The 22,576-nt window shown below is 37.4% G+C and overlaps 1 protein-coding gene and 1 long non-coding RNA gene across 13 annotated transcripts in view; one reads left to right on the top strand and one right to left on the bottom strand.

Moving 5' to 3' along the window:
* CCDC141 (coiled-coil domain containing 141) overlaps window positions 1-22,576 on the bottom strand; it is a 205,280-nt gene that overhangs the window by 112,095 nt on the left and 70,609 nt on the right. For all 5 annotated transcript variants that reach the window (XM_081814059.1, XM_081814054.1, XM_081814055.1 and 2 more), the window contains exon 8: window positions 9,733-9,849. In XM_081814059.1, the coding sequence (XP_081670185.1) occupies window positions 9,733-9,849 (117 nt within the window). The remainder of the gene's footprint in view (window positions 1-9,732; window positions 9,850-22,576) is intronic.
* Window positions 1-22,576, top strand: part of LOC145720512 (uncharacterized) — a 106,748-nt gene that overhangs the window by 66,445 nt on the left and 17,727 nt on the right. For 4 of the 8 annotated variants that reach the window (XR_014143502.1, XR_014143501.1, XR_014143499.1 and 1 more), the window contains exon 3: window positions 8,725-8,756. The exons of the other annotated variants lie outside the window; for them this stretch is intronic. This is a non-coding gene — a long non-coding RNA (uncharacterized LOC145720512). The remainder of the gene's footprint in view (window positions 1-8,724; window positions 8,757-22,576) is intronic. 8 annotated transcript variants of the gene reach the window in all.

Below are 22,576 nucleotides of genomic sequence, written 5' to 3'. Positions count from 1 at the left end.
GGGAGCTTGGAATCAGGCATATGTTGATTAAAAAGAAAAAAAAAAGATGTAAAAGCAAACAAGCAATATTTCATGCAAAAATATTGTAGTTTGTAGGCTCAGATTAATACTACTACTCAACATAATTTTTATAGTCTCTGTCAAAGATTCCAGGCGCCCAAATTGAAGTGGTGGGCCTGGAATGAGAAGAGAAGGAGATGGGAGGTAAGAATGGACTTACACTGAGAGGTCATCCGACCTGAAGGGAGAGAGGGAGAGAATAAGGCTCTAATGTGACCCTGAAATCTCTAACCTGGTGGCTGAAGGACTGCAACATCTTTAGCCAAGAAAGAAAACGGGAGGGTTTGAAGGAGAAAGTAATGATCCTAGCTGAGTTAGAAGTGCTATTAAGAAGTCTATGTGTAAATCTTCAACAGGAATTTCTAAAAAGAAGACTGGAGTTGAGAAATGACATATGGGCTGGAAATTTTTTTTAAAGTCTAGAAATCATCAAAAGAAAAGTGATGTTGTCATCATGGGATTAGAAAAGGCCACATGAAGAATGCAGGAAACAAGAGAAGAGCCACAGATTAAGCATGATAGGCCAAGGGAGCCTGGAGGAAGAGTTGGCATTGAGCAAGATTTAGAAGGAGCCATTCCAGAGATGGAAGAACTAGAGAAAACAGTGTTTCAGAGACCAAGTGCATAGAGAGGGTCCAGTCATTAGTTACTGAGAAAGAGCAGTTTCTTCTAATGCAAGTAAAGGATTAGTGGGGGAGTAGGGAGGCAGGAGGCAGAAAATAAAGTAGTTGCATTAGTTTCCTAGGGCTGGTGTAACAAGGTACCACAAATGGGGTGGCCTGAACAACAGAAATGTGCTCTTTCACAGTTTTGGAATCTAAGAGTTTGAAGTTAAGGTGTAGGCAGAACTGGTTCCTCCTGAGGGTGGTGAGGGAAACACCTGCTCCCAGCCCCTCTTGGCTTTGGCAATGGCCTTTTTCTCCCTGCCTCTCTTCACATTATCTTTCTTCTGTGTGTGTCTGCCTCTGAGTTCAAATGTCCCCCTTTAAAAAGCCACATAGAACTAGCGTCCACCCTAATGACCTCATCTTCACTACTTACACCCTTTTTCCAAAAGAGGTCACATTCTGAGATTCTGGGTGTTAAGACTTTGATGCAGAAATGTTGGGAAGGATAATTCAAGCCATGACAGTAGCCAAGGAAAAGGTGGAATAACGTCTTAAGGGTTGAGCAGCAATGTTTTTGTTTTTGATTTTGTGAGACTAAAATGTAATTGAGGGACGGTGAGAAGGGGTGACTGAAAAATGAAGAGAGATTCAAACTGATGAGATGGGAAAGGTGGGACCTAGAATGGCAGGTGGAGGCTTAGATTTGAAAATGAGAGGAATGGGAGAAAAGGTGGAAAAGAGACACCAAAGGCAGGGAAGAAAAGAGTCAAGCAATTTCACCTTTCATGGCCACGTGACTCTGAGGTTAAGTAAAGCCTGGCTGGGAGTTTTAAAAGAGGATAAAAGTTTTGGACTGGTTATTATGGGGAATGGAGCAGGGAATTAACAGATGATAAAAAAAGAATTCATAAGGCTAACTGATAATAGATCATTTCCTTTTAAAATAGATCTAATCAGAAAAATTATGCAAGTGCTTCATCTTTTTTCTGAAGTAGAAACAGAGAAAATGGATGATTGAGTTACTCACAAGTAGCCCTGGTGGCCCATGCGGAAGAGTATGAGGAAGGAAGTCAGGAAAAGGCGAAAACAAAGGGGGTGCGGGGAGAGCAGGGTCAGTGATGTTTTGGAACCAAAGCGGCCACAGGACTGGAAAGCTGAAGTAAAGGCCTTTGGAGTGATGAACATCAAGGAAATCTATGGGCACAAGTATTGGAAGTCTCTAAGAGAACGCTGAAGTAGCACAGAAAGGTTGCAGGGATTTAAGGCGTGAGTGTTTTAAGCCCTAAGAAAATGCCTTCTCTGATGTCCACTTCAAATAGACTCACTTTCACTATTATGATTATGACAGCAGTATTACCTTGAGTTGTAATAATAGTAACTATACAAATCCATGTTTTGTGGAAATTTTATTTAAGGGCTGATAAATGACAAAGAGGCTAGGAAGAGAGGAGGAGGGTAGATGGTAGGGAGGGGGAGGGAGGAGGAGTGAGGGGGAGGGAGAGGGGAGGTGGAATAAAATGTATAAAGACTTATTGTAAAAGTCGTAAGTAAAAAAGAGAGAGAGGAAGCTTTCTCTAAGTGGTTAAACAATGAGCTGGTGAAGATTCTAAAAACAAAATGACAGCAGGTAGTTTTAAACCTAGTGATCATGTTCTTCATTTGCTTCCTTAACTCATCCCTTTCTTAGATGGGCATAAACATTTCTGAGGGACTTTCTAAATCAGATTTCCCCTGGAAATGAAAGCATATGGTTCACTAAGCTTTAAATTAACCCACATGTTAAGGCTACAGTAAGTTTACCAATGTGAAAATCCCATCACCTTGTAGATTTTCCCAATGCTTGCAGACAAAGGCAGTACTATTTATACTTATTTCGCCTGTTAGTAATGAAATTGTTTCTAATTTATGTTCTGTGAAAAGTGACATCTGCTTTTAATTGGAAAGCTCATTAAAAAATCAGACAAGTAAAACAAATTATTCACTAAAATGAAGACAGAGGAATTGAAATCCACTAATGCAGGTGTCTTTACTGTTTGGAGACTCACTTAATTTCTTCCTTGAGACATTTCAGATCCAGACCCCACTTTATTTTTTAAATAACATAAAACATTATAAAAGAAACAAACTCTGCTTCATTTTATGCATTTTCCTTATAATCATCAGAGATGATATAAGCTGATTTACTGAAGCAATACGTTTTATAGTAGTTTTACCATTTTCTCATGTACCTTCAGTGAAAGAATTTGGGGATGTAATGAAAGTTCAAATAGCAGAATAGCCAGCTTCTTTATATAGGTTAATATGTGCCACAATGAGAAGAAAAGTGATGTATGATATATTTACATAGTTTAATAACATGCAATCATTAAAAAGCATATTTAAAATATGCATTTAAATGGGGAAATGCTTATGATATAATGCTAATTGGAAAACTCACACTGCAAAACAATACATACACAATTTTGTATATAAAAACACATACATATAGTGTATTATACACACATACACAGTTCGGGGATACTCAATTTTATGTAGGTTTTATTATTTCCTTCCCATTTCCATATACACCCACACAGTATGAGTGATTTTAATTTTCTTTAGTTTTATGTATTTTCTCATTTTTCCAAAATGAAAATGTACTATGTAATCAGAAAAATAAAACAATAAACATATTTTTTATTTAAAAAAATTTTTAAATTTTATATTTTTGAGAGAGAGAGCATGCATGTGTGAGAGTGCAAGCAGGGAGAGGGGGCAGAGGCAGACTCTGTGCCAGGGTGACCAAGGCAGGGCTCTATTTGGTGGGGAAGAGGGGGCACAGCACTCGGGAACAATTCTGCCACCCTGAGATCATGACCTGAGCTGAAACCAAGAGTCCAAAGCTCAACTGACTGAGCCACCCAGGTGTGTCCCTAAACATATTTTTAAAGAGCCACTTCCTCATAGTGGTTCTATTGATGAGAATTATGTATTTAGAATAGTCAAATAAGCTTGCAAGAGATTCTGCTTTACTTCCTTATCTTATAAATATTTTGTAAATCTAAACTTGACTTTTCCTCTAAATAAAATTTATGTGGGATCTAAGCAGTGGTATTTTTTAAGAATCCCCAAATAATATTATTTAAAGGAACTTGAGGCCAAGATCACAAATCTAATTTATGAAATCACTCAGCAACAACTGGAAAATATTTTCAATGACTTGGAAAATCGGATTAGATGATGATCATGGAAGATGGTTTTAATCTTGAAGCTGAGGAATGTGAATTCTACTATATTAAAACATTGAAGATGATGTTTCTATATACATCAGAATGCCAAAGATCATTGTTAATCAAGGACTTTGTAAACAATATATAGTCATCTGGAAAATTAAGGAGAATATAGACATACATGAAATAGATGGGGAAGACCTCTAAGTTAGTGCCTCTTAAACTTTAGTGTCAGTTCAAATCCTGTGGGGAAATTTGTTAAAATGCAGATTCTGATACAATAGGTTTGGTGGTTAGAGTCCGGGATTCTGTATTTCTAAGACTTCCAGATTCCACTGCTGCTCTCTGGGGGCCACACGTTGAAAAACACGGCTACAACTCTCTTTTAAGCCTTTAAGATGGCGATTAATATCCTTCATCTCAAAAGACATCACACTCTACCTAAAGTTTCATCAGAATTGCAATAGCTTTCTAAGTGACTTTTCTGTCTTCATTATCACTCCCCCTCATTCTTATCATTCACAGTTTGCAACGTAATTTACAAAGACACAAATCAGTTTAAGCCATTACTACACTTTGATAGTACCTCATTGCCTGTCCTGTCTCCAACCCAAATGTTTACAGGGGCCAGGCACATAATGTGAATGAGGTGAAGCAAAGGTGGGAGGCGAGGTAGTAACGAGGAAGGGTAGGGACTGTGGAAAACTGGAGTGCACGTGTCTTTTCTAAAGGAAATAGCTATTATGGGGCTCCAGACAAGTGTTGCCATGACTATATGGAAAGGTAAGCTTGATATTGCCAGATCTTCCAGTTTTTTTAGAAGGAGAAGAAAATCTGGATTGGATTTTGATAAAAACATTACCATTTTAAGATTGACAATAAATTTCCTTTAAAGATTTATTTATTTATTTATTTATTTTAGAGAGAAAATGAGTTTGGGGAGGGACAGAAGGAGAGAGAAACTTTAGCAGACTCCTCGCTGAGCTCGGGGCCCATGTAAGCCTCGATCTCATGACCCTGAGATCATGACTTAAGCCAAAACCAAGAATTGACAGTTAACCAAATGCGCCACCCAGGGCTCTTGACAATAAATTAAAAAAAAAAAAATCCTGATGCCCCAAACTACCTAGAATCTCTGGGCACGAGATCCAGACTTCAGTATTTTTTCAAAGCCCTCAGGAGATTCTAGTGTGCACCAACTACAAAGGGTCTGAAACTGAACCAAAGTTTGAAGCAATATTAGTGAGAAGATTAAAGGTCCACCACAGTGGTATGAAAATTACTTTAAGCCGAAAACATCTGAACAATCAGCAGTCACAGAAATATTACCTAAACTTAAACAGAGTATCCTGAAAATACAGCTACCATTGACCCTCTTCCCAGGGAATTTCCTAATTGAAAGAAGACTGACCCTTACCAGCAGGAAGTACAAATTCAGCTGCCATTAACTCTTCCCACTGGGAGGAAGACAGACTGCCCATTTCATTAGCATCAAAAAGCCCAGTAGAACCTTCCATACTCATTCATTGAGGCCCTAAGCCCCCCAACCCTTTTTTGTTAAAATGATATATATAATCCTCAACTTCTGGCTATTCCACAAACTTTCCATTACGGGGACCTCCCATGCATGTATGAAAATAAACCTTGTCTTTACTCCTGTTAATCTGTTTGCTGTCTGTTAATTTGTAGACACCCAATCACTGGACACAAATTGGAAGAGGAAAAGTTTTCCTCCCGGCAGAAATACAAGTTCATTCCTGAACATTATTTCTGATGTGTGGAAGAAGGAATGATTATGCCTCCTCAAAAGAGATAAGGAAGTGTTTGTTTACATATTATTTTAATACATCTTAAAACCAACTCAGCTCCAAAGTTTGAATTCAAGCCTTGGGGAATCAAATTAACACATGATAAAATCTAAGAGTATTTAAGATCTTAACCAAAGGGTGGTTTATAATCATCAATGTCTGCTATTTCTTTATCTGCTACATATGTAAAAGGAAAATATTTTTCATATTTAGTAAAGAAAGTATAATGATTTAGCATAATTTATTCATAGTCAAAGGTTATAATAAAAATTCTTTTAGTTCATTATTTCAACACATTCTGAATAAGGCATCACGTTTATTAAGAGATAGAAAGTTTTCCATATTTCTTATTTGAGTATATTCCAGTAAGAAATTATAGAGGCATTTTCAAAATTTATTTTAAAAAACTTACTGCTTAAAAAAAAGCAATACAGAACAGCTCCCTGCTGCTCAGTTTAGCTGTGGGGAGCAGAAACACCTACTTTTCCTGTTACCAGATTATTTATATGTGTTTCACTAATGAACCCCCAGCTTGAGGCCTTATTTATACATAAAATCTCCTTTAAAAGACACATTCCCTCTTCCTCTCCTCATACTCACACCCAAACAAAACTCCAAAATGTAATATGCTGGTTCCTGTTTAAGGCCATATAAAAGTGGAATCCGTCTGTAAGAACAAGGAACAAGATGGTTGAAAAAGCACGGATGAAAACTATTTGAACATTTACACCATCCATGGAAAAAGAAAAGCAATACCTTTGAGCCACTACTAAAATGTGGGTGTTTTCATAGATATTTTCTAATTGAATATTCATGCCTCCTCCTTATAGGTGAGGAAGGTAAAGCTCAGAGAGGTCAAATGTTCCCAAAGTTACATAGTGAGTGACAGCAAGGATTTGAACCTGTTTTTTTTCCATGTGGATGCAACCTATTATAACATTATAATCTATTTTTAGAAAACTTGCTCATTTAGGTGGGAAGAGGCCAGTAAAGTAGCTAAGGAAACATCTAACCAGCAAAGGTTGGTAGGTCCTTCCAGAAATCTTAATACTGTAAATAGGACTGGCTTCATGGGCAAAGGACCCATGTCATCCGACAGGTTCCTGAGTTTAGAAGAGCCATGTGCTTGGTTTATGCTCTGCTGTTGCCGCACTGAAATTTCAATAATTTATTTAAAAAGTCCTCCATGTTTTCATTTTGCACTGGGTCCTACATATTATGTAGCTGGTCCTTCTTCTAAAGGCCAACAAAGTGAGAATAAAGTTTACAGATATGAGAACTTTCCTTGAGGAGCCAAAAGGTGGTTGGGTCTCAGTGTCAGGGGCATATGGCTTAGAATAGAATAATGGCAGATACCATGATAGGAGATAGGCCAGGGGAGAGCTTTCTGGGTATGATGCTTTCTTTCCCCACCTGCTTGGTCAGTGCTTGTCAATGTACCTTTTTCAGGACAGAAGATAGTAGCTCCAGTACAGTAGCATCCAGAGGGAGAAACAACATGAGGCTAGCACTGGAATCTACCAGGTAGATAGCTAATATATGAGAGGTAATCAAACTGACCTGTTTCTTAGTGAGCCCTATCCAACTCTCACTAAATGAATGAGATAGAACATACCCCAGGGAAATGGGTTTTGGAACAAAGCAGGATTGAGAGTCCAATCAGTGGGAGTTCCTCCAAGGGATCCCCTCCTTTATATGTGTCTGGGGTAGAGGGGAAAACCATGAATGGTTGAGCCCTAATTATAACGATAGAAGCTCTCGGCACTCAGGGGCACCCAGCTCCCCACCAGAAGGGGACAAGTTGGAGCACCAGCTCTCACACCTCCCATGCCTTACCAGTCAAAATTTCTGCTCTCCCAAGGGAATACTAGCTCAGGGGAAAGTAACATCTGATGAGCATAAGCAACACACTGAAATACGTGAATCAGAGGAAGTAGAATTAAGGCACTGGATAGATCAAACAGTTAATGTGTGAATAAAGTATACCTTAAGATATAAGGAAGAACATTAGATAAAATGAAGCTTTATTTCATTTTATCATACCAGTTCATAAAATGAACCCGGTAAAAACAATTATGAAGCAGAATCAGTATGAGGCACAAGGCATGAAAAATCGCCGAAGTGAAGAAACTTGGCAAGAGGGCTGAATAACAGAAGTGTGGTAGGGGAGTCAGTGAGCTAGAAGGTCAGGCATTTCAGAAGGGATAAAGAAATAGGAGCCAGTTAAAATTATGAAGGATAGAAATAGAACATTAATATCTATTTAACAGAACTTGCCAAAGTCCTATTAGAACTGAGTTTAGATGTCAAAAAATAATTTCTCCAGACTGTGAGATTTTCCTCAGGGCTATGAGAATCCATGATTAGTCCACAGTTACAGGGAATATAACTCCAAATATGACTAAATTATGTAAGTAAACCATTTTTGTTTGTTTTAAAGAAGGCAACAATCCTGTGCAATTCAGGTCATCTCTTGTGCTTAGCATTTAGGGATTTTGATAGAATTTTCACTGATAAAACCTGGGTTTGACACCCACAGAATAAACTGCTGTTGAACCTAAACAGGTAAACCAAATGCTGAAAAATTTTAAAGAACTTTAAAAAATCATCAGTCATAGCAATCTTCTGTGATTGCATCTTTTATCAATCTGGCAAATATTCAGACCAAACACATAAAATACCTATGTATACTGCAGTGTTCAGAGAGAAGCAATAAACAAAAAAACAAAAGCATCCTGGTTCTTCTGTGATTTCAGTCCAGATAAATGCAGTCTACTGCTTCCCCTGCCTGCCTGTCCCTCCATCCCCTGCCACCAATCCCATCCTCCCAAACATGTAAATATTTATTTGTCTTCCTTATTTTCAACCCTCATCTGGTAGTGCTGGCCCATTGTTTTCCAGAGCTTCAAGGCTTGGCTTTACCTACAACTATCAATCATTCAAGATATTAATAATAGAAAGTTCTCTTAAGTCTTGATACTGATTAAGGTTTTCACTGTTCCTATTCAATCTAATACAAATGGACTTTTGTTTCCTTAGAGATCAAAATGGAGCACTTGTAAAGAACTTTGGTAAGTATTTACAGACCCCACAGATACAAAGGAGTCAATTGCCAAATAAGAAGACACAGTGGGGGTGCCTGGGTGGCTCAGTTGGTTAAGCGACTGCCTTTGGCTCAGGTCATGATCCTGGAGTCCCGGGATCGAGTCCCGCATCGGGCTCCCTGCTCAGCAGGGAGTCTGCTTCTCCCTCTGACCCTCACCCCTCTCATGCTCTCTCTCTCATTCTTTCTCTCAAATAAATAAATAAAATCTTTAAAAAAAAAAAAAAAGAAGACACAGTGGGAGAGGAGCATCTCTACACAGCGCCTCTGCTCATCTTGCTTTCAGTACTTCATGATTGCATTCTGCACATTCCACATATCTACAAGTGGTTGACTGGCTCGTAGCCATTTCTTTTTTGCAAAATGAAAAAATGTGAGGCAAGTTAAGGAAATAGGGAAATGTAAATGGGAACAGCAAGCAAACTATACCTGGAAATCATAAAAGTAATAGCATAATGAGATCTTAGTGTAGAACAAGAATTTTTTTTAGAAAGCTAGCAGAATATAGGCTTAAGAGCTTTGGGCCTTGGAGTTAGATAAGACCTGAATCAAATTCCAACTCTGCCGCGGACAAGATACATTACATTGGTCAAGTTACTTTGCATCTCCAAGCCTCTGTGTTTTGTTTGTTTTGATCTGTAAAATAATACGTACCCCTTAGGGGTTTTGTGATAATTTAGATAAGGATCTCTTATACTTAATATAATGTTTGATAGATAGTAACTACTCAAAAGAAGATAGTTATTATTATTGTAGAGGCTGTTTTGTTCCTTATTATTCTAGAAGCCCAGTCAGTAGGTAGTGGTACTAGCTAATAACTATCAGAATCTTTTCTTTGTAAACAGTGAATTATTCAGAGGGTTTAGTACTTCTCTACATTACCTACAGAAGCATATTCAAAAGAAGACCATGCATTTTAAAATTATTTTTAATGTGTCTCTTACCTTTGCTTTTATTATCAATTCCTCATGCTTACAGATTAGCTCCTCATTGTCTGAAAGTGATGAACCTAGACTTTGTTCCTGTAAATCTCTTATGGTTTTCTGAAACCAACAAGTAACCTAGGTAAGAAGCACAAAGAGAGACGAAATTTCAAATGATTAGAATAAGTAAATAGAAATTAAAAATATTTCCTTAACCTTTTCAAAACTTAAGCTATTTCAGTTTCTTTCTACATAAGCTCATCTCACATATTAAATTAATATGATCAGGTTTGTTTTTTCTTCATTTCAATCTCTACGTAAGAGAAAAAAATAAAGTAATCCCCCAAAAGCATGAAAATGATACATCAGTTCAGTAGATTACATGGAATGAAGGAAATAATTCAAAATCTCCTAATAACAAAGAACCAGAATAGATTCCCACAGTCTATAACTCATGCATTCTTTTAGAATATAAATCTTCCCTGAATAAAAATATGAATGTAAGTATGGAGTTACATAAACCTACATGAAGATATTAGCATATGTAGAATTGTATTTCTACTATAAAATGACAATGCAAAAATATTTCAGCAATGCAATTGCTGAAAATCTGTATTCAGAAAATAAATGGAGAAATTAATATTCTACTGATATTATAAACAGCTAAGGGCATGACTCACATTCATTTAGACTTGATTTACAATACATGATTTACACAGTGTTGAAACAACAAATAGCAAAGGACTTGAAAGAAGCTGTACATTTTTAAATGGTGACATAAGTAGACATGGAGCCCCTGGATACAGATTCCTTATTCCAGTTAAAGCAAAGAGAGTTTTACTCTCAAGTCCTACAGTGTTATCTCCATGATCACATCACAGCTACTGATCCTTAAGAGCCCACAACATGCTAGACAGTTTGCTACTTGCTTTTTGGGCATCATTTCTATTTCTCTCAACAACTCTCTAACAAAAGTGTGATATCTTCATTGTAGAGATGAGGAGAGGTGAAGCAGCTTATCCAGGGCCATACAGTAAGTGGCAGAGCCAGGTTTGTCTCCAAACCTACATTATTCTTTTCACCGTGCCGTGCTGCCATCTTAGGTAACCTAAGTCTTACAGCCCTGGCCATCAGGGGTACTACTTCAAGCCTGAAGAATGAATCCTGACATCCCATTCAAAATGGTGGACAACACCCAAACGTTGGACTATGTTTTTTTTCCAGCCTAGGTTGTCTTGCCTACAACAACCTCAGGATTTCTCTGAACTCCTATAACATAGAGAAATGTGTGAAGCAGATAGTCAAAGAGAAAGCTAGATTAGTCCTGAAGCTCCTCATAATAAATGCACACCTCCCTTCCCCCCCACACACACAAGTTAGGAGTTACCTAGAATAGGACATTCCATTACCATTACAGGGCTGATATCACAAAACTGATTATGAGATCAAATGGTCTATACCAACACTTAGCATTTTTCAGCATGGAATAAGCAGTACAGTTTGGGGTAAGAGAGTTTCTCCAGCTTTCTGCTAACTGCAAATCTTTGTTAACCAGCATTTTTGGCTACCATCAGCGCAATTTAAAAATAATGGTAACCCTGTAGCAGTTTACATATGAAGTACACCTCATTTTTTTTTCAGAATATTTGGTAACCTGTACACAATATACACATTAGCCAATCTCCATATCTAAAGTATTGTATATGTATTTACAATTATTTGAAGATAATCTATCTTTCTGTTATCCCAATTAGAACTATGTGATATGTACAATATGCGTATTAGAATCCACAGAGAGTATCTTATCAAGAGCTATAAAATTTATTCACTAATTAATTTTTATAAAAATAGTTTCTCACAAAAGATGCAGTGAACCCATATAAAATCACAACTAGAGGAATGATTTAAAGGTTTCATCAAAGAAACATGGATCATGAATATAACTAAGTTTAAGAGAGCATTGACTAAGTACTGGGAGTGAGTTTTATTTTTTCTTAGCTAACATGGGAGGAACTCAGAAATCTCAAGAATGTTTAATAGGGAAAGTTAATATAGAATCTGAGTGAATAAAAACTGGGTACAAACAGGTGTTTGCTAATCTCTAAACCCTGAACCCTCAGATAATCCTATTCAGTTTTGTGAGTCAAAGACTTGTCATCTAGCACATGCCAGCAGTGATGAAAGCCGGAGAGGAGTGAGTTGTTTCGATTTTTAAAAGTTATCTACTGACCTCATCCTCTAGATTTGGCAAATACTATTCAACCCCCAAAGGATACTATTCCTGTATGGCAATACTATTCCCTATTAAGAGAATGCAGTTAAAGATCTACGTTGGTGTTCTGTGTATTCTGATCACATACCTTCCTGACAAAGCATGCTGACTCTTTAGATCTACACAATTTTACTACCAAATGCACCCTGGGAGGAAACATAAAAACAAGTTGGCATAAAACTCAGAAGTAAGTAGTTCATTGTCAGGGTGTTACATCTCATCATGAGGTATCATACACATGAGCAGCCTTTTAAATCAGATTACTGTGTGGTACTGTAGCATACACACAGAATAGGCTCTCAGAGTCCTTCTGATGTAAAAGCACGACACCCTAAGTTACTGAGAGTATGTCAACCATAATATCCTGCCACCCAATAAATCAGTCATTGCATCCCACAAGTAGCTACTGCGGACAGCTGCATAGATATTCCAAGAGCACTTTTTATAAGTATTTAAATTATATCAGCTGCTGTCCAAAAGCCTGAGTGATAAAGTACAGTAAATGATGCATCAGGACATTCTGTAGAACATGGTCCTTGCAAAAGGATGAAAACATGAGCCAAGGATTCAGGGGATGCAGAAAAGAAGGAAGAAAAAAACATTCAGAGTATGCCCTGGAAATCAATTCTGGGCAGTGATGGATTAAGGAGGTAATTAGAACATTTTTCCTTTCTCTTCTCAGTTCCTACCTTTCAGCTTGAACTAAGCAATGTGTTCATGATCATCCCAGCAGTTTGACATGACATTCTAGGTACTCAGTGCCCAGTGGAGGTAGAACTAAGATAGAGAAGGAATGGAGATCTTTTTTTGTGGGGAGAAGGGGAACACCTATCAGAGAGTAAAGGGAGATAGAAATAAAAAGGAAGTCAACAAAGATTAAAAGCAGGAGCAAAACCAAGAGCTGCCTTGGAAATGAAAGCTGCCAGGAAAACTCACTCAAATGCTGTATGTAGACCTGCACTGTCCTGTATGGTAGCCGCTAACCACACATGGCTATTGAGTACTTGGATTGGGCCAAGTCTAAATCGAGATGTGCTCTAAGCATAAAATACACAGCAAATTTCACAGACTTTGTATAAAAAATAATACAAATACCTTGTTAAGAATATTAGTATTGATTAAATATTGAAGTACTATTTTAGGTATGTTAGGTTAAATAAAATGTATTATTGCTTTTCACTTTTTATGTGACTTTTTACCTTTTTTTAAAAAGATTTTTATTTATTTATTTATTTGAGAAAGAGAGAGTGAGTGAACAGGCATGAGCAGCGGGGAGAGGCAGAGGGAGAAGCAGACTCCCCGCTGAGCAAGGAGCCCGACACAGGGTTTGATCTCAGGACCCTGAGATCATGACCTGAGCCAAAGGCAGATGCTTAAGTGACTGAGCCACCCAGGTGCCCCAACTTTTTACTTTTTTAATGTGGCTACTAGAAAATTTGAAATCATATATGTGACTTGAATTATATATCTTTATTGAACAGTTCTGCTACTCAAGGATATTCAGACTATCCATATTGGTTAAATATAGATCTAAGGACTGAGTTTTAATTAAGGGCAATTTAAAATAACAGAGTCAAGAGAATGGTGAAATGAGATCTCAGTTGGTAAGCATTTATGGACCACTGAGGGGAGGATAAGGAAGTAGAACTAATGATACTTCCAAAGAAGTTTATTGGTTCAGTAAATGAGAGATCTGGAACAGCTTTAAGGAAGCAGAGGCAGCAACAGGGCCTCCCCACACTTTTTTCTTTATTTATTAGATGAGACTTAAGCATTTTTTGCAGGAACAGTGACTGAAGATACATGAAGGAGAGTGGATGCAGGAACATATCAGGAAGAGGAGAAAGGTTAGAAGAGAGCACTAACTAGGCAAGGAAGGGCTAGTTTTTGCTTATTGGACAACCCATCCCCTCCTCAACACCCTGCTGAGAAATAAGAATGAAGAAAGTAGGAGAAATGAACCCCTCTCCTTTGGCAGAAAGGGGTCAGGGACTACTCTAGGCAGGTTACAACTTACCTCATGCAATCTTTACATCCCTCCTCTGTGGAGAGATTTTCTTTTTCAGCAGATGAGGAAACATACCCAGCATGTGTGTTATGAGTTTAGCAACTTGCTTAAGGTCACACAACCAATAAGAGGAAAGCCCCACAGACAGAAATGTCATGGTCAGAATTCACGCTTTCTTGTTTGTTTTCCTTCTCCTCACCTCCATATGCAGAACCAGAGGATTCCAGAGGACAGAAATAGTTCTTATCAGGCTATTTTACGAACATTCTTAAGATAAAAACCAAAACGCAATACCACAGAGTTTAACACGGAAATAGGGTCTGTGTACTACCACGGGGGTTCAGTGGAAATATTGCCTTTGAGAGCACAGACGTGGGTCAGGCCCTTTAGGAGGATTGCCTGAGAGGAAGAGGCCAGCTATGGGCAGAGGTGACAGTAAGCACAAATCGTGAATTCCAAAGACAGGACTAATACATGGGAGTGCCAGTGATAGAAAACGCACTCTGACAGTCAAGAAGAGAAAACTCAGGTGGCAAGAAGGTGAACTTCTGCTGCAGCCCAGAGCGATGCATGAGACTGCCAAAAACTACCAGTCTCTTTTTGTGCAATTTGTTCAACAATCTGCGATCAGATCTTATTTTTTGAACTTTGTTTCAAGGTATGCAGGAGGAGGCGAGCCAGCAATAAGTACTTCAAACCACCTTAACAGCAATGCTTAAGGGAGAATGAAAATCTTTTCAAATTACTTTCATTTTCTTTTCCATGTGCAGAACAATTCTTGACAAATAACCAGTTACTACTAGAGACGAAAACTGATAAGGGGGAGGAAAAAGCATTAGTTACTTATCTTCCTTAACCCAAGACTTTTTGATAGTCTCTCTTCCAAGTATCAAAAATGCACACATATACAAAGGTGTTTTCAATCATAGGGGATGGCCACAGATGACACTTCTAACATCTACTTTGTTTTTGAAGGCATGTTAGTATTATAACAACTATTTTATTTCCCATAATGTTTTTTGTTTTTTTACAGTAGGGAAATTATTTCATATTAGGCCATGCAGTCAAATGTGCTCTGTATTTAATTAGGCAATAACAAAACTTCAAATATCCATTTGCTACATTGGGTGATCATGTATATTAGGGAAAGAGATACTAAAGCTGTGTCATTAATGTTTATAACTGAGGACTTGGGAGCAGGGAGAAAAGAAGAATTACTGTCAAAAACATGGATTGGGTTTCTTTTTAGATGCATTCTGGGACTAATTATTGGCTTACGAATATTTGGACTTCACTTCTTTGATTCTAGGAGGATAATGTTCACAATGTTTCTTTTGTGGAATTCGGAAACTCTCCATGAATTATGGAAGTCAACTGGAAGGTATTAGTATCTCCTCAACAAATTATGGAATCTCAGTATTCTCTGTTGATGGGTAGTAGGAAAGCTAAAATATGTTGTTTGTCAGGAAGCAATTTTTTTACTTTATAAACAGCTTCACAGATAATTTATTTCCCTGTCTAGAATCACAATTTTATGTATTTAATTATTCTGATTTGTGTTGGCATATCATTTTTCTTCTCACATCTATATAGCAAGAAAAATGGCACTAAAGACTTCCTTCCCAAGACCAGCCTCAACTCTTGTTTATGTTTATGTAGGTTCTTTACTTTCAACTACTTAATGGAAGAAAGCTGTTTAGTCCAGTAGCTAAAATCAGTATGGTGGATGTTTCTAGTCCTAAATTTTATTTCTAGCATTGCCTCTGACTCATTGGGGCAAATAGCCCCAGCAGTAGAAGAAAGCCTTTATTTCAAGAAAGGAAACAGAGACTAGCCCAGTGTCTCAACAATGTGCATTTCTGCCAAAAATATCTAAGGCACGGTTTTCCCAATATAACCTAGGGTTCCACCGTAAGTGATCTGGAGCTAATTATATTCATTCTGTGTGTGTGTGTGTGTTTGTGTGTGTGCGAGAGAGACAGAGAGACAGAGAGACAGAAAACAGACATTACAGAGCTATTTAGGAGTGGGACCAAAGTTTGACATTTTCACATTACCATCCTGGTTCCTAAGCCATGCAGCCAAATAGATTTCATACTGAAGCTTTGGCCTAGATTCTTGCTTGTTGGAAAAAATGAGAGTCAGAACCTATCATATTGACAGGATAAATAACTGCTAAATTTTAAGGAATGTTGTCATTCTTTCAAAGTATGCTATTTACTTTGTTTGCTTATAAATATTCCTAAAAAACATTAAAATTAATCATACTCTTTGCTTGTCTTTGGGGACCATGAGAATGAAGTCCCACTTCCCGGCCATTTTGGGGTGGTAGTAGTGTTGAGAAGGAAAGAAAAGCCAACAATCTCCAGCACCAGGGGCAGGGAGGAAACAGAGCTCCGGGTAGTGGGAAGAGATCCACAGGCAGTCTGGGGCTTAGCAGATAGCTCAGGTAGCAGTAGCTAATCCTGCCACAGGATGGGAGAGTTTGAGGATCAGGGATCAATGCAGAGCCCTTCCCAGGGAGCACCCATATCAAACAGCTTTGTCATCAGTCCTATTACTGCAGAGTGTCATTTGGTCACAGTGTGTGTCCCCCAATCCTCTCACAACTGATTAGGGGCTTAAATCATTGTGTCTAATTAAAATGTTGGTGAGCCAATTGAACAGTATGTAGAAATGACAGACTAAGTTTCATGATTACATAATCAACCATAAGAAGTATAAATGAGCTAAAAAAAATAGCTAAAGGGTGAAAAAAGTTAAAGAGAAAAAAGTTAATTTTAAACTTTATCTTACAAATAAAGTTAACTTTCTGAAAATACTAGGCTGACTACCAAGCCACGAAATGGCATTTATTTCCCCTCTACACCATAACGTTTTAGAAAGTTAAGATTACCTAGTGATTTAGAAAACTGGTGTGGAATCTGGTCAACATGTAGGATTTTATGTGCCAGTGATTATCCAGTAAAGCTCAGAAAGTGCCCACCAATGTATATAGTGATATGGTGAACATCTGAATATTTATTGAGCACTTACCATATGTAAGCTGTGCTCTAAGCATTTTTACATATATAACATCGTTTATTTTTATTGAAAATCTATAAAAATCTATAGATACTATTACTATTATCATTTTACAGAAAAGGAAAATGAAGCATAGAGGTAACTAGTATGTGTAAAAGCTAGAATTGATATCCACACTATTTGCACCAGAGTCCCTCTATCGGGACCTTTGACATGCAGTGTCTTTGCTCTGTACTAAGACATCAGTGTCTTAGCATGAATGCATGCTAACCACTTTGCAATAATGGTTAGCATGCATTCTATTTAGGAGGGGGTTCTATTGTTTTCAAAACCATATGATTCTCCAAACTGAGGGTTCTAGAGGGGAGGGGGGTGGGGGGATGGGTTAGCCTAGTGATGGGTATTAAAGAGGGCACATTCTGCATGGAGCACTGGGTGTTATACGCAAACAATGAATCATGGAACACTACATCAAAAACTAATGATGTAACGTATGGTGATTAACATAATAATAATAAAAAAAATAATAATAAAAAGCATGCGAGTTAAAAAAAAACATATGATTCTCCTGTACTTTCAGATATTTTCCATCTACTGCTGGCATGTCTTAGAGTAAATTCTAGAGATAGCTTATGTGTTAAAACTCTGCAATAAATTTTAATCTACGAATGCCTGGAAAGTTATGTATGTCTGTTACTGGGCTAAGCTACTGGATACCAGTATCTCCAAGATAATTCAACCTTTATTTTGGTTTCATGCCAGTCAATGTTAGAAAGCTGTGTTCAGAGAGTTTTTTTTTAAAGATGTATTTATTTATTTTTGAGAGAGAGCGAGCCAGGGGGAGGGGCAGAGGGAGAGAGAAACTCAGACTCCATGCTGAGTGCGGAGCCAGACGCGGGGCTCAATCGCAGGACCCTGAGATCACTACCTGCGCTGAAACCAAGAGTCAGAAGCCTAACCGATTGCACCACCCAGGTCCCCCAGAGAGATTAAAAAAAACAAAAAACTTACCACTAAACTAGGCACTTTTATGTTATCTCATAGTAATTTAAGCTGGTCAATCATTCAAGCTCTAAGTCCTATTTAGAAGATAGCATCATATAAAGGAGAATATATTTGCACGTATGTGTATGTGTATGTGTACATGCACGCACACTCACACACACAGTTTTATAGCTGCCCACCAGGTACAAGACTGGTGTCCTGAGGCTGTGCTTATATGTGCCATCTTTGATGTAATTTTAATTGCCTATTGACAAGGAGTATGATTACATATGGTTACATAATTATGATATGCATGGTACTCAAATTATAAAACCTTACAAATGTGAATTCTATTACCCTTTTCCCCCCTGCAAAGATTTGTATCTTATAAGTATGTGTGATCTGGATAGTAAAAAGAAATTATCTGCCCTTATGTCTTACTTAATTCTCTTAGATGTCCTTGACACTGTCTTGTACAAAGAGACCATGAATAACTTAGTTTTAATTTATTTGTTTGTCTCACTTATGCCTGATTGGAGCAATTGAGAAAAATTACATTCATAAATCTTCTTGCCAAGATAATTAATTATGCACAAAATATTCCAAGCTGCTTCTGATTTTCATTAATGAAGCAGATTATGTGCAAAATAAAATGCTGCTGGAGTTGGGAAGAAAGGTCAGCCAGCCGCTCATCTTTAAGTGTAAAGCAAGTACACATTTTTACATCTGAAAAACAATGATAAAGAGAGAACATGCTATGATTATGTTTATCAGACTATCACATCCCAATTAAGATAGAAAAGCATGTGGTTTTCATTTGTTTCTTTCCCTGTGATGGAAATAAATCTTATGTCACCATCATTCTGGTCAGTTAATTTCTTTTCCAAAGGAAAATTAGCTGAACTATATAGTTCAAAGCATTAGGCCATAAACACTTAGAAACAGAGAAGCACTAAATGCATCTTTTAAATGGCCTTTATGAGAGAAGATGTGTCAGATATTCAGACATCCACATTATTATTCATCAGTAATCTTTGCTCTAATTTTCTACTTAATTTTCCTTTTTCTTAAGTGGTTATAATGATTGACAAAGCTGGTATTTTATCATTGTAAGATTTGACAGCTCTTATGTTCCTCTAAAATAAGTACGGAATTGACAAAAAAGTCTTTGCCTTCCACTGAAACATGTGCCTCTGTATCAACTCATGGTTCCACAATGTTCTAGGCTTATCAGGTAGATCAGCCAGGAACATGATAGACATAGAGCCCAAATTACTCTCTAACAAAGTCACATCTGACTTGGTGTTGCTGCTGCTGCCACCATTTACCATTGCATCAACAAAACTTTAAAATAGAATATTCCAAAAAACTTAAAAACTTAGGTAAGATAATTATGCTTGTATCTACCTGGATTTTAAAATACTTCCTTGTTCATACAATTATCAACACACTAAGCATGAATTATTGTTTATAATATTGAGAAACTGGAGAGACTATACTTCCTCATCAATAAAATTTTGTTTAAATTGTTTAATAGCTTTATATCATGACAGATTGTTAACTACACTTATCCTGAGGAGCATGAGCATCACATAATATGTAGAATTGTCAAAACATTGTTGTACACCTGAACCTAATATAACATTGGATGTCGACTATACTTCAATAAAAAAAACTATGCTACCTTCAAATAGTGAAATACTATATTAAAATGATACATTGTACTTTTGACCAAGAATATACCTATGATTTGTTCAATTTAATTTAAAAAATCAGGTAATAATATAGCATACATAGGTTAATTCCATTAATTTTTACGTGTTTTGTTAGGTGTTTCTTTAATAAATGTGTGTGTGCCTGTGACTGTGCTCATGCTTATATAAAGTTCTAGAAGGTGGCAGTATGCCAAATGCTAATAGCAATTATCTATATGGATAGTGATCTAATCTACATTTTTAACAAATGAGCATTATTAAGTGACAAGCAGAAACAAATACAACTTTTTAAGCAGGTTCCACATTCAGCACAGAGCTTGATGTTGGGCTCGATCTCACAACCCTGAGATCACTGACCTAGCTGAAATCAAGAGTTGGATGCTTAACCAACTGAGCCACCCAGGTGCCCCTCTTTTTGTTTTAAACTACTCATTGAATGCCCATTGAACAAGTATGGCTGTTGAGATCATCAAAGTAAGTTTTATTTAATCATACCTTTTGAACTCAAGACAAATAGTGAGATTAGCCTCAACGCAAGAATAGTCTTTACTTGAGCATGGTGGTAGAAGTGGGTAGGAGTATAGGAGTATGTAATATGTTGGGTCTTCACCGTCGTTTTCAGGTAGGATAACAAAAAATGCTAATACTAATATAGCAGTTCTATGTGGCAGGTACTCTTCTAAGCACTTGGCATTATAATACCTTGCTTGATGATCCTAACAACACTTTGAAGTAGGTATATTATATCTACATTATACAGAAAACTGAGTCTGAGGGAAGTTAAATAATTGCTCAGTTACTCAGCTAGTAAGTGATGGAGCCAGGACTTTAACTCAGCCAACAGTCTGGACCCAGTATCTTTGCTCTTACAAGGTAGCACACAGAAGCAACAGTTATTTTTTTTTTTAAAGATTTTATTTATTTATTTGAGACAGAGAGAATGAGAGACAGAGAGCATGAGAGGGAGGAGGGTCAGAGGGAGAAGCAGACTCCCTGCCGAGCAGGGAGCCCGATGCGGGACTCAATCCCGGGACTCCAGGATCATGACCTGAGCCGAAGGCAGTCGCTTAACCAACTGAGCCACCCAGGCGCCCCGCAACAGTTATTTTATTAATTACTCCAGCTGTTGTCACTGGTGTTAACAAGAGAAAATATAACATGGGATATTTTAAGATTAAGAGCCTAAATTTGATATTTATGGAAATGACTAACTTATTTACTGGCCAATTTTATTAAAAATAACATTTATTTGTATTATTATTTTTAAATGGATTTTTGTTTGGGACTGTTAGAAATGGAGTCTAATTGAAAGCCTAGTTCTCTTAACCACAAATACACATTCTTTCCCAGGGGAAAGAATATAGACCAGGTGAGAAAGAATTCATAGGTTGTAAGGCTTAACCAAAGAGAGGGAAGACAAGGAAACTAATATTTTGTAAGTTCCTCTTAGAATGCTAGGCATTGTGTTACATGTTTTATACAAGTTATTTCATTTAATCCTTAGAACAACTCTGTGAATTAAGAGTTATTATTCCCAATTTAAATATGAGACTCACTAAAACAATGAGATACCACTAAACGCCTATCAGAATGGCCAAGGTCCAAGACACTGATAACACTGATAATGTTGAGCAGGATGTGGAGCAAGGGAATTTTCATTGCTGGTGGGAATGCAAAATGGTACAGCCAGTTTGGAAGATGGTCTGGCAGTTTCTTATAAACATACTCTTACTATATATGAGCCAGCAGTGTATTCCTTGGTATTTACCCAAATGAATTAAAACTTATGTCCATACAAAGATCTGTACATGAATTCTTACAGCAGTTTTATTCATAACTGCCCAAACCTGGAAACAACCAAGATCTCCTTTGGTAAGTGAATGGATAAATAAACTGTGACAAATCCAGACAATGAACTGTTATTTAGCACTAAAAAGAAATGAGCTATCAAGCCATGAAAAGATATGGCGGAATCTTAAATGCATATTACTAAGTGAAAGCAGACAATCCAAAAAGGCTACATATTGATTCCAACTATATGACATTCTGGAAAAGGCAAAACTATGGAAACAGTAAAAAGATCTGTGGTTGCCAAGGATTAGGGTGAACGAGGGATGAAGAGGCAAAACACAAAGGATTCTTAGGGCAGTGAAATTATTCTGTATGCTACAGTGGTGGATATATGTCATTATACATTTGACTAAAGCCACAGAATATATTGCACCAAGAGTGAACCTTAACATAGACTATAGATTTGGGATGATAATGATGTATCAATTTAGGTCACTGATTGTAACAAACGTACCACTCTGGTGCAGGATGATGATAGTGGGAGAGATTGTATATGTGTGGGAAGAAAGGGTACTCTGTACTTTCCTCTGTTTTACTGTGAATCTAAAACTGCTCTAAAGAATAAAGTCTACTTTAAAAAAGCACCTCCTCAATAAAAACACACAATCCTCCTAAAAAAGATGAGACCCCATAAGTTAGAGGGCTCACTGAGTCTTTCTGATTTCCAGGGATGACAAGGTACCTGGATTTCCCTTAAGTATGTGACTGGGTTAAAATGTTAATTTTGAAACTTGGAAGCCCTAGAGGTAGGGGTGGGGTCATGAACTCAATGCAGAGAGGTAAGAGGAAAGTTTCTTGAAAGGCACAGCAGCTCTGGGAACATGGGGTCAGGTCAGGATTAGAGGAGGGAAGAGAGGGACAGGGAGAGAGAAAGAGAGTGGTATATAAAGGACTCACAACAGAGAAGACAGGGAACTTTGGAAATGTTTGTCTGATAAACAATTTTAAGTTCATTCTTGTCCTAAGGATTAATTTTCCTTTGTTATGCCCAAATCCTCAGTAAAAGACTAT

This window comes from Leptonychotes weddellii, chromosome 3 (genome assembly GCF_054177405.1).
Source record: "Leptonychotes weddellii isolate Sample4059 chromosome 3, ASM5417740v2, whole genome shotgun sequence".
NCBI classification, from domain to species: domain Eukaryota; kingdom Metazoa; phylum Chordata; class Mammalia; order Carnivora; family Phocidae; genus Leptonychotes; species Leptonychotes weddellii.
Note: the sequence above shows the minus strand (reverse complement) of the source record. Positions and strands in the feature narration are given on the sequence as shown.